Source organism: Macrosteles quadrilineatus, unplaced genomic scaffold (genome assembly GCF_028750875.1).
Source record: "Macrosteles quadrilineatus isolate MER2022 unplaced genomic scaffold, UCM_ALF_1.0 Scaffold_2__2_contigs__length_208266976, whole genome shotgun sequence".
Classification (NCBI taxonomy): Eukaryota; Metazoa; Arthropoda; class Insecta; order Hemiptera; family Cicadellidae; genus Macrosteles; species Macrosteles quadrilineatus.
The window spans coordinates 62263877-62277603 of record NW_026542595.1 but is presented as its reverse complement, the minus strand read 5'-3'; the positions used below and the strand labels follow the sequence as shown (position 1 = coordinate 62277603).

General features: G+C 36.0%; 1 protein-coding gene across 1 annotated transcript; it reads left to right on the top strand.

The window, feature by feature from the left end:
• The first annotated feature begins 3056 nt into the window (after positions 1-3056).
• LOC128984307 (uncharacterized) lies at positions 3057-13541 on the top strand. Its single transcript, XM_054403615.1, has 4 exons — positions 3057-3202; positions 11090-11453; positions 11810-12007; positions 13380-13541. Exons 1-4 carry the CDS (start codon positions 3057-3059, stop codon positions 13539-13541), a joined length of 870 nt encoding a protein of 289 aa, XP_054259590.1.
• Positions 13542-13727: the final 186 nt, after the last annotated feature.

Below are 13727 nucleotides of genomic sequence, written 5' to 3'. Positions count from 1 at the left end.
GTAAAATGAAGAAGTAAGCCTTTGATGATAATATTTTTCACTTTTAAGGGTACGCTGTACCTCTGCTCGGAAATTTCAGCTCGGGCTACATTAGCTGTGTTGCACCAATGAACAGCGCTGCACGAAGCGCTTACAGACGTTTAAGTCCTCATGAGTAAAATGGTTTATAAGAGGCTTATTTTAAGGCACTTGACAGTTACTTTACTCTAAATGTCTGTTTAACAAAGGCAAAAAGAATTCAGATTAATTAGAAATTAAATTTACAGCTGTTTCCTGTGGCATACGCCATAATGTCATCTAAAAGCCAAGCAGCATACGTCGGAGTTCTACGCTACATCCGAGGGGAGATCCCGACTTGGAATCCCCAAATCATCCTGTCGGAGTTCTACGCTACATCCGAGGGGAGATCCCGACTTGGAATCCCCAAATCATCCTGTCGGATTTTGAGACAGCTAAGCGAAATGCTGCCCAATTAGTTTTGCCAGAAGCGCAACTGATTGGCTGTTTTTTTTTCATTACGCGCAGGTAAGTCCCCGTTTTATTACATTTGGTTATGTTGGACTCATTGTACATCTTGATTATGAGATTGTTTGTTTAGAGGGAAAAACATTCTCACGAACCACGGGAGTTTGGCTTAAGTTATTCTTCTATAACTCTAAACATCTACTTATAAATTTTCAGCGAATTTCTCAAACAGGGACCGATATGATTTTGGCTCGTCTACAACTAAATCTAACATAACAGTTCCAAAACTAAACTTCCATTCCTTTAAAATGAAATTTAACATCTTACCTTAAACCAACAATGTATAACCAAGAATTTAATGTTAAGAAATATAAATACAGTTTAATCAGATTTTTTGAATTAGTTAAAGTTAAATTGGCTCATTGTCATGAACTTGAAAATTGTTTAGGAGCAAGTAGTTTAATTTTAAGATAAGTTTTTTTTTATTGTTACATTATTGTATTAAGATCTCCTGTATTGACGCTCGCCAATCCCTGCCATTTAATAAACTAATACAATCACCTCCAGAAAGGACCATATTGTGTAAAAATGATAATCAAAGATTACTTAAAACTGGACATATACAGTTATGGAATTAAAGGTACTTTCAATTTCGCACATATTACCAAGATAACACAGCTTATTTCCCGTTGACCGGTTTACTATTCAAATAGAGCAACTCTGACCTAGCCTTAATTACCTAGGAAACGAAGTTGACTTATAGGTTGAAGTTGAATTATCGGCCGAAGTTATCTGTAAGGTAGCTTCTATCAACAAGTTCAAGGCCAAGGTCGAGCTGACCAGCTGACTGTGGTGTATGGACGTGCGTGAGCGCCCCATACACTCTCCTATCCATACATCACTCAGCTTTTCCACCACTGTCAGACATATCGATTTAACCATCTCTGCTCTAAAAACTTCACTGACCTTGTTACCTAGCATCTACAGTATGCATTATTTTCTGATTTATAAGTTGTTTGGCTGGAATCCAAGGAATCCTATTGTGGGAGTTCCATTTACCTGATTTGAATTTCTATTGAAATTCTTCAGGTTTAACGAGTAAATAGATTTGCTGCCTACAGGGAGGGTAATATAATGTGTTTTTAGTGAAATATTAAAAGCTTAGTATGAAATCAATATATTTGCAAAGCTTGATCCAAATATATTCATATACAAGCAAACAACAACAGTTTACTTATTCTCTGTAACAAAATATTTTTGACATTAATAACGTTAATGCGTGATTAAACTTCAAAGAAACAAACAAACACACAAAACTTACTAACTAATACTATACAATTTTTAATATGGATATGTTATGATTTAATTTGACAAATGTTTTTATCTGTACAACATCTATACGATTTCATTCATTACTTCCAGGCAATCTACAGGATGCACCAGCGGCTGCGAATGGCACCGCTGATTAACACCACTGAGGCAAACACCGCCCTGAAACTCATCATGGTTTTAGACCTCCTACCAGCGGAAGACATTTCTGCGGGGTGGAGGTTATAAAGCATTACGTCCGTGAACATGGCTTAGGAGACATATTTAGGCTATTGTTGGGGTACGTAGACAATAGGCAATATATAGGCTTAACATGTATTTATAAATTTAAACAATTTTATCGTTGACATATAAATGACTGGCGTTACATTTTCTGTCATGTATGATAAAACTATGCAGCACCATAGTCTAGGTGGTAGAAAGAAAAACATTTGTTGTTACACAAAATGTTACACTATGCAGTAAAATGCGCTCAACCGGTATTACAACTTTTTGCAACACTTCCTGCAATGAACATATATGGATCCATATCAAATGGGGCCTAACATAAGAGATGGATTTGTACAATTACTGTATGTACTTTCATGTCCAAGAATTGGTTAAAGTTTCTGTTTAACGTAATTGGTTAACTTTCTAATCTAACGTTACCCCTCTTGTATTTCAGAAACATTTTTTTAAAGAAGCGTTAATGGCAACTTGTAGCATTAATAAAATCGTACTACTATTTTAGCTTATAGCATATGTTCCCTATTTCCGATATTGCCAGCTCTATAAAGTACTTCATAACTTGTAATACAAGGAGGCAACAACCTTTGAGAAATTGAAGACTGTTCTAAGCAAACACATTCACTAATTATTATTAAATAAAATACTTAGCCATGAGAAATACTACTAAATATCAATGGATATATTTTAATAAACAAATTAGCTATGTGAATGAATTTAATAGAGTTTTCGAAAAAAATAATACGATCTTGATGAAATTTGTACTAACGTGTCGTATAAACCTACACCGAATGAGTCCGCTAACCAACACAATTGTAATACGCGAACGGGAGTTTATAGGGGTAATATATGGTTGTAATAGTTGGTATTGTTGTATCTCGTATTGATAGATTGTTGACAGTTTTTGCATTGATTTTTATACTTGTTTTTGGCTTTTCTCTGCAAAGGCAAGAGAAGGAGTTGAACCGGGTCCAGTCCCAGCACCGGGTCCAGAGCCAGTACCAGCTGCAAACCCACGAGAACCAGGACTCTGCACTATGTGCCTAGCGAACCCTGCATCGAAGGTGGCGATTCCGTGCGGACATTTGTGTGCATGTGCGGACTGCGTTGTGGCCCTAGGGGAACTAGGGTTGCACAACAGATGTCCGTACTGCCGCGGAATCGTCACTGGGTTCTACACAGTGTACATTTTATAAAGAAAAATTAGGCTAACCTTATTTTGTTATGTTTATTTTTCTGTATAAGTTTTTGTTATGTTTATTTTGCTGTATAGCCTATAATTCTTCGTACTGAAACAGTTTTTTTGTTGTAAATATTAGAATACCGGTAATTGGTTTAAGGTTTATGTACAGTATTATTGTTTTTTGTGTGTTTTCTTCTTATTCTTCTTCTTTCATGATGGCTTTTTTAAAAGCTGGCTTGGTTTAAACTAACCACGTAGCCACACAACTTCCTCAGTAAAATTATCCGGGGTTTTTACAATTGTTGGAAGGATGCTATTTTGGAAATTATAATTTTAATTAATGTCTTGTTGCACTATTCAATATATCACAGTTGTATTTCTGTTTCTTTTAAGCATTTGAGCAAAGGTGGCCATAGGATGGTGGCCATTCTTTTCCATTAGGGGTGTTTGTACAGTTGGTGATAAATTTCTATTTGCTGTTTTTATTTTTTCCTAAAAGCATTGTATCATTCTATTGTAAGCTGAGCATTCTGCAATGATGTGTTCTCTTGTTTAATTATGTCCTGGTTCACACCTTATGCAGTATGGAGATGGATTTAATGAGTTTACTTGATTTTATGTAACCAATGAAATACGCCGCATTTTTTAAAATCACAAATTGCTTATTAATTTTAAAACTACCTGTTAACAATCCTAATATTACAGTTATAATTGTGTAATGAATCACTGATTTTTGTTTATGCTTACTTCAAATTAGCTGTTGTTATAATTACGAACAAATTTATAGTGCTGCACTCTGTTGGTAAACCTTATAATACTTTAATTTCTTACTTAATATTATCGAACAATTTTAACATTATTGCCACCAGGACTGATGTAGAATGATATGATAGGTTACGTACCTTTATATTCCGTCTCCAGTTCTAATATAATCAAAGGGGTCCAAAAATCCTAAAGAAGTCTTCTTTATGAGGTACAAATACATGTCGACACATAAATTTCACACATTTTCAACACAAAGCACATTTAATGAAAGTAGCCGGCTACATAAGAGACACACTGATGCAGGTAGCACATTGGGTAAGTTTAATTTGATACAAAAATTAATTAATTTAATTTGATATCAAGTGTTGACCTTATTTCCTATATTTTCTCTGGATGATATTTTAATTTAATTTCTGCTTTTATTTTATTTAGGATTTGCTGGAATTTTCCATTATGTTTGAGATCATTCTCAACATCCCAGGAAATTTCCTTGAATATACTCAAATCACTCAACAAAAATATTCTAAGAACATTTTTATATAGAAGTCTGGAGAACATTCTCAGAATGTTCTGGAAAAGTACTCTGGAATATTCGTGGTATATTAACTGACCATATTAAGTTTAGATCATTAATTTTGTCAAGTTCCACAAAATAACTTGAAAAAATAAAAAAAATAAAACAATGTTTTTAGGGTTAAAAATGGGAAAACCCAATTTTTAGTCCATTCCCATAGTCAGTATTAAAGTACCGAATAGTTAAAGTGCAACAGATGATGGAGGTGACAGAGATGACTGACTCAAGTCGTCAATGGTCATGGAGGTAGATAACAGCAGAACTGAAACTGAACTGAACTAGTAAGTTATGACTCATGAGTCGACTCGTTGAAGACCAAATACAACTGAATTGGTTCTTTCTGGTGCATGCGCAGAAGGCTAGTCCAATTCCTGCCCTGAAACGCTCGCGACAAGACTGAGGGAATTTAGCGGTATTGTGCGGGAGTTGATGTTTAGCCAAAAAACGTGTGTCTGCGGCATCCAGCAGTGAATGCCAGAACTACTACAAGCTACTGATTACCCCTGCGCCTGCAAATGTGAATAGGTTAGGCCCACAATACACATTTGTTTTGCATATTGTTCAAGAGAAACGTGCAGGTGCTACAGAAATGACGGGAACTAAGACGCGCCTAGGGCGTGGCAATCTACTACGAGAAGCAGAGAAAGACCTAAAAAAATTAAATGGAGAACTTGTTAATGGGGATATTGTTTTGTTTTAATTAATTAAAACAATGTGAAGATGAACAAGACTTTATTTACAATACTTGATGTCTGATGATAGATGAACATGAAAGTATTTAAAAAATAGTTAATGTCTGATAAGAGTACATGGAAGTATTTACAATAGTTAATGTTTGATGATAAATGAACATGAAAGTATTTACAATAGTTAAGGTTTGATGATAGATGAACATGAACGCATTTACAATAGTTATCATGTTCAACACTACATCTGTTGTTGTATTATAGCCGTTCCTACAAATTGCAACACTGCGGCCCGCCATGGTGTAAAATACTCTTTAAAACCACATGATATTACACTACTGTTACGTGTAAACTAATATCATAACCAAACAATTTCTATGTAAAAACGTTATAAATAGAAGATAACTGCAGGCGTACTAACACGTGTTACAATAGCAGTATCTACCGGCAGCGCCCACTGCTACGTCGTAGCGGTGGAACTTGGTGGAAGGATGGGTACGCGGGGCGAGGGGGGCAGCATCAGGCGGCACGCGTTCACTTCAAAGGACTGGGCTAGCCCTTGTATGTTTGTAGTCCTGCGTCCACACCACCTTGCCGACACAAGGCTATATCCCTCCAAAACGCAACTACACCTAGGGTGATGAAGACTCTTAACTTACAGTATTGCAAATTTAAAGTAATTGTTTATGTAAATTTTCTTCGGTAGACGTCCACTCTTCATTCATAATTTAATTTAGCCTGCTTAGACAAATTTTATACAGATGAACAGTTTATATTAATAATATTTACAATACAGTTCATTAAGAAACTCGTTAGTCATGATAAAATTTAACATTAACTTTTTACCAGCGTAGTTGCGAATAAGATGAGCTCTCTAGTTACGGCCTGTTAGTGAATAGTAATACTCAATATTAGCGTAGTGTATATTGTTTTGCTTTAAAAACACTCTTAAGTTTTGAATGGTCGTATTTATCCCGTGCTTAGTGGTACGCATCAAGTCTATCTATAATCAATGCTAAATAGTGTTCGTTTGGATGTTATTTTCTTCTTTATACTGTATTTATTTATTTTCATCTAAACTGTAGATGATTTTTACAAGCATTTGCAACAATTTATTTATTTACATTTTTTTTTTTTTTTTTTTTTTTTTTTAACTTAATTTTATTTTACAATCTGTTCAATACTTTGAACAATTAGTAAAAGGGATAATATAAATAAGTGTCTTGACCAAGAATCTTCCCTGTGAAAGATCTTGCAAAATTAAATAGTCATGTCATAACTAAAACTATACAAATCGGTATGGGAGTTCTAGAACTTTCACAATTTTCAGTCTGTTGGGAAAATCACTATTGTCCAGCAAATTAACGGCTATATTGTTCGGGTGGGTTTCGAGTTTTTCTTGATAGTTCTTGCTAATTCTTGTTATTTCTTCAATTACTGTAGGTATTCTGAAATCTTCATGGATTGTTCGATTCGAAACAAACCACGGAGCATCAACTATTCTTCGTAGCGCCTTTGACTGAAATCTTTGAATAATTGCTAAGTTGGATTTACTTGCCGTTCCCCAAAGCTGTATCCCGTACGTCCAAATAGGTTTGATCATAACTTTGTAAAGTGTGAGTTTATTGGTCAACGAAAGCTTAGATTTTTTGCCTAGAAGCCAGTTGAGTTTACGAACCTTCAAGTCCATTTGTTGTCTTTTACACCAAATATGTGTTTTCCAAGTTAATCGTTTATCCATATGGAATCCTAAATACTTAACGCTGTCCACTTCTGTCAACGCTATATTGTTCAAAGTAACTGGAGGGCAGTTTTCTTGTCTCAGCGTGAATGTTATATGTAAAGATTTTGTTTCATTAACTTTAGTTCTCCATTTTTTTAGCCACAGTTCGAAATCATTTAATGTAACTTGCAATTGATTTGAAGCATCTTGAGGATTTTCGTGAATGGAGAGAAATGCAGTATCATCCGCAAACGTAGCAACCGTAATATTTTGGCCCACGGGGATGTCGGAGGTATATAGTAGATATAAAACAGGTCCAAGAACACTGCCTTGGGGTACTCCAGATTGAATAGGCTTCAAGTCGGTTAAAATTTCTTGAAATTTAATCTGGAAGAATCGTTCATTTAAGTAAGATTTTAACAAACTGTAAAAAGAATGGGGGAGCAAGGATTTAAGTTTATACAGTAGTCCAGTGTGCCACACTTTATCGAATGCCTGTTGTACATCCAGAAATGCAGCAGAACAGTACTTTTTTGTTTCAAATGAATTTTTAATGATGTCTACTAGTCTGTGGGTTTGTTCAACTGTAGAGTGTCCTTTCCGGAAGCCAAACTGATGCTCAGGAATCAAATTTAAGTCTTCTATAATTGGGTTCAATCTTCTTAGGATTAGTTTTTCTAATAATTTGGATACAACAGGAAGCAAACTTATGGGTCTGTAGGACGAGACCTCATTTGGTGGTTTGCCTGGTTTTGGAATTACCACAAGTTGAGCTATCTTCAATTGAACTGGAAAATATTCTAGCCGTAATATTGCGTTAAATATGAAGGTCAGCAATAATATTCCTTTTCGTGGCAATTCTTTCAGAATCCTGCCAGTGATTAAATCGTATCCGGGACTTTTCTTTGGGTTTATTTCCTTTTGTATTACTTTTAGAACTTCGGACGGTGTACAGGGTGATATAGGCAAAGATAATTGATTAGGTGAATCCAAATATTCAAAAATATCACTCTCGTCGTTTGGTGGATTGGGAAGTAAGGGCTTGAATACTTCTGAAAAGTAATTTGAGAATATACTTGCTTTCTCCATGTTAGTTTTGGCCCAATTTCCATCATTTTTCCTGATAGGTGGAACATGTTGTACTGGGCGCTTTACGTACCTCGTGGATTTCCATAAGGAGTAATCTGTGGCTTCAGTTGGAGATAAATTGTTGGTAAAGTCGGAAAACCATTCATTCTTTAGATTTACTAAACATCGTTTTAAAGTTTGAGCTGCATGATTAAACCTATTTTTATCAGCTGGGTTTCGAGTATTCTGCCAAATCCGTCTTAGCTTGCGTTTCTCAGCAATTCGTTTTTTTATAAACAAAGGATAGTTTATCGATTTCGTCACCGAGGTTTTTGCTTTAGGAGTGGCTTCCCAACCTGCTTTTTGTATAGTGGTATTGAAGTAATTAATTGATTCCTCCAAATCTGTTGGGGTTTTTAACGGAATTTTCAGGTCAATATTACTGTTTATTAAGTCTCTAAAGTGATCCCAATCAGTGAATTTATTGCAAAGGAACGGTGGTTGTTCTTTAAGAGAAATGATCTTACTGTATGTTATGATAACAGGAGAGTGATCAGAAGAAAGATCAAGGGATGATTCTACATCAATATAGTTCAATGAAATGCCCTTTAGTACGCAAAAATCTAATAAATCTGGCACTTTGTTTTGGTCCGTTGGCCAATAAGTAGGTTGGCCTGTCGAAGCACAATCAAATCTATTTGCTGTTATGGCGCTATAAAGCGTTCTTCCTCTAGGAGTTATTAGTCTTGATCCCCAGTGGGTGTGTTTTGCGTTATAGTCTCCACCTGCAATGAATTTTGAGCCAAGAGATGAGAAAAATTCTTTAAACTGGTCTTTATTGATAACATGAGGTGGGGGACAATAAACAGCCGACAGTGTCAGAGAGCTATCATGCCCGTCCTCTAAAACTACGCTGGTAGCTTGTAGAAAATTATTTTGTGTTTTAGGTAGTTCAAATTGTTTAAGTTTTTTGTGAACTAGCACCGCTGTTCCGCCATGCGCCCTATTATCAGGGTGATTAGTACTATAAACATTGAAATCTGAAATATTAAAAAAACTCTTGTCAGTAAAGTGGGTTTCTGAAATCAAACATATATCTATTTTTTGTTGAGTAATAAAAAGCTTGAGTTCTTGACAATGATTTGCCAAGCCGTTGGCGTTCCAGAGTGCAATCCTAAGGAAATGATTCATTTAATTTAGTTTACTTATGACGGTGGTTAATAGATTCATAAGAGAACCTATTTGCTGAGTTTGTTGGAGCAGTAGCTTTTCAAATTTGTCTATAAAACTTTCAATGTTTTTTTCTAAGCTATCCATCCTACAGGTTTCAGTCATTTGTGGCATTTTTTTAGAAGCAGCAGCTTGGGCGTATGATTGAGGTCGATCAGTTGTATCAACTAAAGGAAGACTGGGCGGAATTTCGGCAGAGGCTTTCTCGTTATTTGATTTGGCGTTGTTCAGAGATCTCTTTCTCAAAGGAGGGTGCAGATTGTTTTTGATCTCTCTGTATACGGAACAGCCTTTATAATTTGAAGGATGATTTCCTTCACATAAGGCACATTTTGGTGGTTCAGAAATAGGTTTTTTACATGTTAGCGTATCGTGATTTTGACCGCATTTTACACATCGATATGGGTGCCAGCAATAAGTTTTAGTGTGGCCATAGTTTTGGCACCTTTTACACTGAACAATATCAGGCTTCTTTAGGGGAGGCTCGAAAGTGATTTTAGCATTTAGAAGGTATTCAATATTAAATATGTTCTTATTGCCTGAATTAGGCTCAAGATCGACAAAAAACAATGATAGAGGCGTTTTTGTTTTTTGTTGCCGGATGTTGACTACATTACGGACTTGAAACCCGTAAGCCTCAATAGCGTTTTTTATGTCCAAAACGTCTGTGGAAAAGTGCATGTTTTTTAAAACCACGCGATAAGCTTTGTCTTGCTTAAGCTGGTAAGTATGAAATTTTGCATCAATTTCTTTAAGTTTGTGAACTAGTTTTCGGTATGCTTCCGAAGACTCTGTATTGATTTTAATTTTGTTTTGGCTCAGACATTTATACGTGTAAGAGCTACTGGGTATTACAGACTCAATCATGGTGACCATACATTTAACATCTAATACGTCAGGAACAAAAATCGGAGGAGGCTTGACTTCAGGAGCCTGAGATGACGCCGCCGCGTCACTCTCTTCCATTACATCAGTCTCACTGATGGCATCAAATCGGTTTGAGGTCTTAACCGTAAAGTTAGACGAGCTTTGGCGGGATTTTTTTGATGTTTCAGAGGTGTTTAGACCAGTATTACTGATAGATCTTTTACTTGAAGATGCGGCTATCTGCCATTCATTCTTGTCATCTTGTTTATTTTCGCTATTGCGTTGCGGGATAAAATTATTTACATGATGTGTTATGCTTGATTTACTGTAACTATGGTCGTGCATAGGATTCCCGTTATTATAAGGGGCTTTGTCATTGGTATTAGCAGTCTCAGGTTGCATATTTAACAAACAATGAATGAAATACAAATGTCAACAAAAACAAAACAAAGTCAAATTGGGGTTAGGTCAGATCAAAACCGTTATAACATCACATTATGGGAAATATTCGTCAACACTACAAATTAATTAACTAGAAACAAATAGTTCTCGACCTTTTTACCAACACTTCAAATATTTCTTGATGAAATATCAGATATTTGTCAAATATAGGCGCACTAAAAACAAATACATTTTCACTGCACTATTAACAACATTCTATGCTTAATCTTCAATCTTACATTTTTTTTTTTTTCTTTTTTTTTTTTTTTCAAACTCTTATAGCTTCTTGACTATTCATAGAGTAATGTTGAAATTATTAAAATTTAATTTTAAGTGTTAAACGAAAAACTAACTTTTTGAGAGCAGAGCTTGGAATGGGGGTTGGTTTAATTTTAATACTGATACTAAGCTATTTACAACAAATTAGAGAAAATCATAGGAATAGTTTTTGAAATCATTGTGCGCAAACGTTACTAATATTGATAGTATATATGAAATAAATAAATTGATTGAATAAACATAATTTGCTTCAGGTTCCCTCTTGCTGCGCCTCTGATCGGGTATCCCTCCGTGAGATCCAATCTGTACCGCCTTCGGAGACAAAGACAGCCTCCAATGCCACATTCACTGGCTGAGTTTGCGGCAATCCTCGAAAGATCAGACTACAGCCACTTGAAGGGGGTGCATGGTATAGAGGATGCTGCGAACTTTTTTCGTGGTCTGATAGGGGGGCAGGAAGAGGGCTGGACTGCGGCAGTTTTTATATCCCCGCGGCTGCAGAATGACCCCATGCTGCAACAAAAGACAAGGCTGCAGATGGATGCTACGTTTAAGGTGTTGCCACAGGAGCTGAATGCATATCAGCTGTTAACAATCTACGCTGAGTACATGCATGAAGTGAGTATTTTAATATCAATCAAATTTGACCTACTTAATAATTGTTATTTGAAATATTACACTATATAGTTTGCAAAGGTATAAAGTAAAATGAAGAAGTAAGGCTTTGATGATAATATTTTTCACTTTTAAGGGTACGCTGTACCTCTGCTCGGAAATCTCAGCTCGGGCTACAGTAGCTGTGTTGCACCAATGAACAGCGCTGCGAGAAGCGCTTGCAGACGTTTAAGTCCTCATGAGTAAAATGGTTTATAAGAGGCTTATTTTAAGGCACTTGTCAGTAACTTCACTTTAAATGTCGACTGTTTACACGAAGGCAAAAATAATTCAGATTAATTAGAAAATTAAATTTACAGCTGTTTCCTGTGGCATACGCCATAATGTCATCTAAAAGCCAAGCAGCCTACGTCGGAGTTCTACGCTACATCCGAGGGGAGATCCCGACTTGGAATCCCCAAATCATCCTGTCGGATTTTGAGACAGCTATGCGAAATGCTGCCCAATTAGTTTGGCCAGAAGCGCAACTGATTGGCTGTTTTTTTCATTACGCGCAGGTAAGTCCCCGTTTTATTATATTTGGTTATGTTGGACTCATTGTACATCTTGATTATGAGATTGTTGAATAGAGGGAAACTTTAAACATTCTCACAAACCACGGAGTTTCTGCTTAAGTTATTTATCTATAACTCTAAACATCTACTTATCAATTTTCAGCGAATTTCCCAAACAGGGACCGATATGATTTTGGCTCGTTTACAACTAAATCTAACATAACAGTTCCAAAACTAAACTTCCATTCCTTTAAAATGAAATTTAACATCTTACCTTAAACCAACAATGTATAACCAAGAATTTAATGTTAAGAAATATAAATACAGTTTAATCAGATTTTTTGAATTAGTTAAAGTTAAATTGGCTCATTGTCATGAACTTGAAAATTGTTTAGGAGCAAGTAGTTTAATTTTAAGATAAGTTTTTTTTTATTGTTACATTATTGTATTAAGATCTCCTGTATTGACGCTCGCCAATCCCTGCCATTTAATAAACTAATACAATCACCTCCAGAAAGGACCATATTGTGTAAAAATGATAATCAAAGATTACTTATAACTGGACATATACAGTTATGGTGTACTTTCAATTTCGCACATATTACCAAGATAGCACAGTTTATTTCCCGTTGACCGGTTTACTGTTCAAATAGAGCAACTATGACCTAGCCTTAATTACCTAGGAAACGAAGTTGACTTATAGGTTGAAGTTGAATTATCGGCCGAAGTTATCTGTAAGGTAGCTTCTATCAACAAGTTCAAGGCCAAGGTCGAGCTGACCAGCTGACTGTGGTGTATGGACGTGCGTGAGCGCCCCATACACTCTCCTATCCATACATCACTCAGCTTTTCCACCACTGTCAGACATCTCGATTTAACCATCTCTGCTCTAAAGACTTCACTGACCTTGTTACCTAGCATCTTTCACAGTATGCATTATTTTCTGATTTATAAGTTGTTTGGCTGGAATCCAAGGAATCCTATTGTCGGAGTTCCATTTACCTGATTTGAATTTAATTTCAATCTATTGAAATTCTTTATGTTTAACGAGTAAATAGATTAGCTGCCTACAGGGAGGGTAATATAATGTGTTTTTAGTGAAATATTAAAAGCTTAGTATGAAATCAATATATTTGCAAAGCTTGATCCAAATATATTCATATACTGTACAAGCAAACAACAACAGTTTACTTATTCTCCGTAAAAAAATATTTTTGACATTAATAACGATAATGCGTGATTAAACTTCAAAGAAACAAACACACAAAACTTGCTAACTAATACAATACAATTTTTAATATGGATATGTTATGATTTAATTTGACAAATGTTTTTTTCTGTTCAACATCTATACGATTTCATTCATTACTTCCAGGCAATCTACAGGATGCACCAGCGGGTGCGAATGGCACCGCTGATTAACACCACTGAGGCAAACACCGCCCTGAAACTTATCATGGTTTTAGACCTCCTACCAGCGGAAGACATTTTTGCGGGGGTGGAGGTTACACCACCTAACAAAAAAAATCATAAATGACAAAATTTGAACAAGGGTGCTGGGTTTAAGCCCGCTGGGGGTGCTCAGGGATCTATCACCTTGGTCACCTCTGGTTTCCCAGCAACTGGGTGGGTAAGGCATCGATCGGGTAGTGGTGTAAATAGGTGGTTGGGGTTCCCCCCATCAGCTTGCTGGTGGTCCCCTTCTTCCTGGCTTTGATGGCGG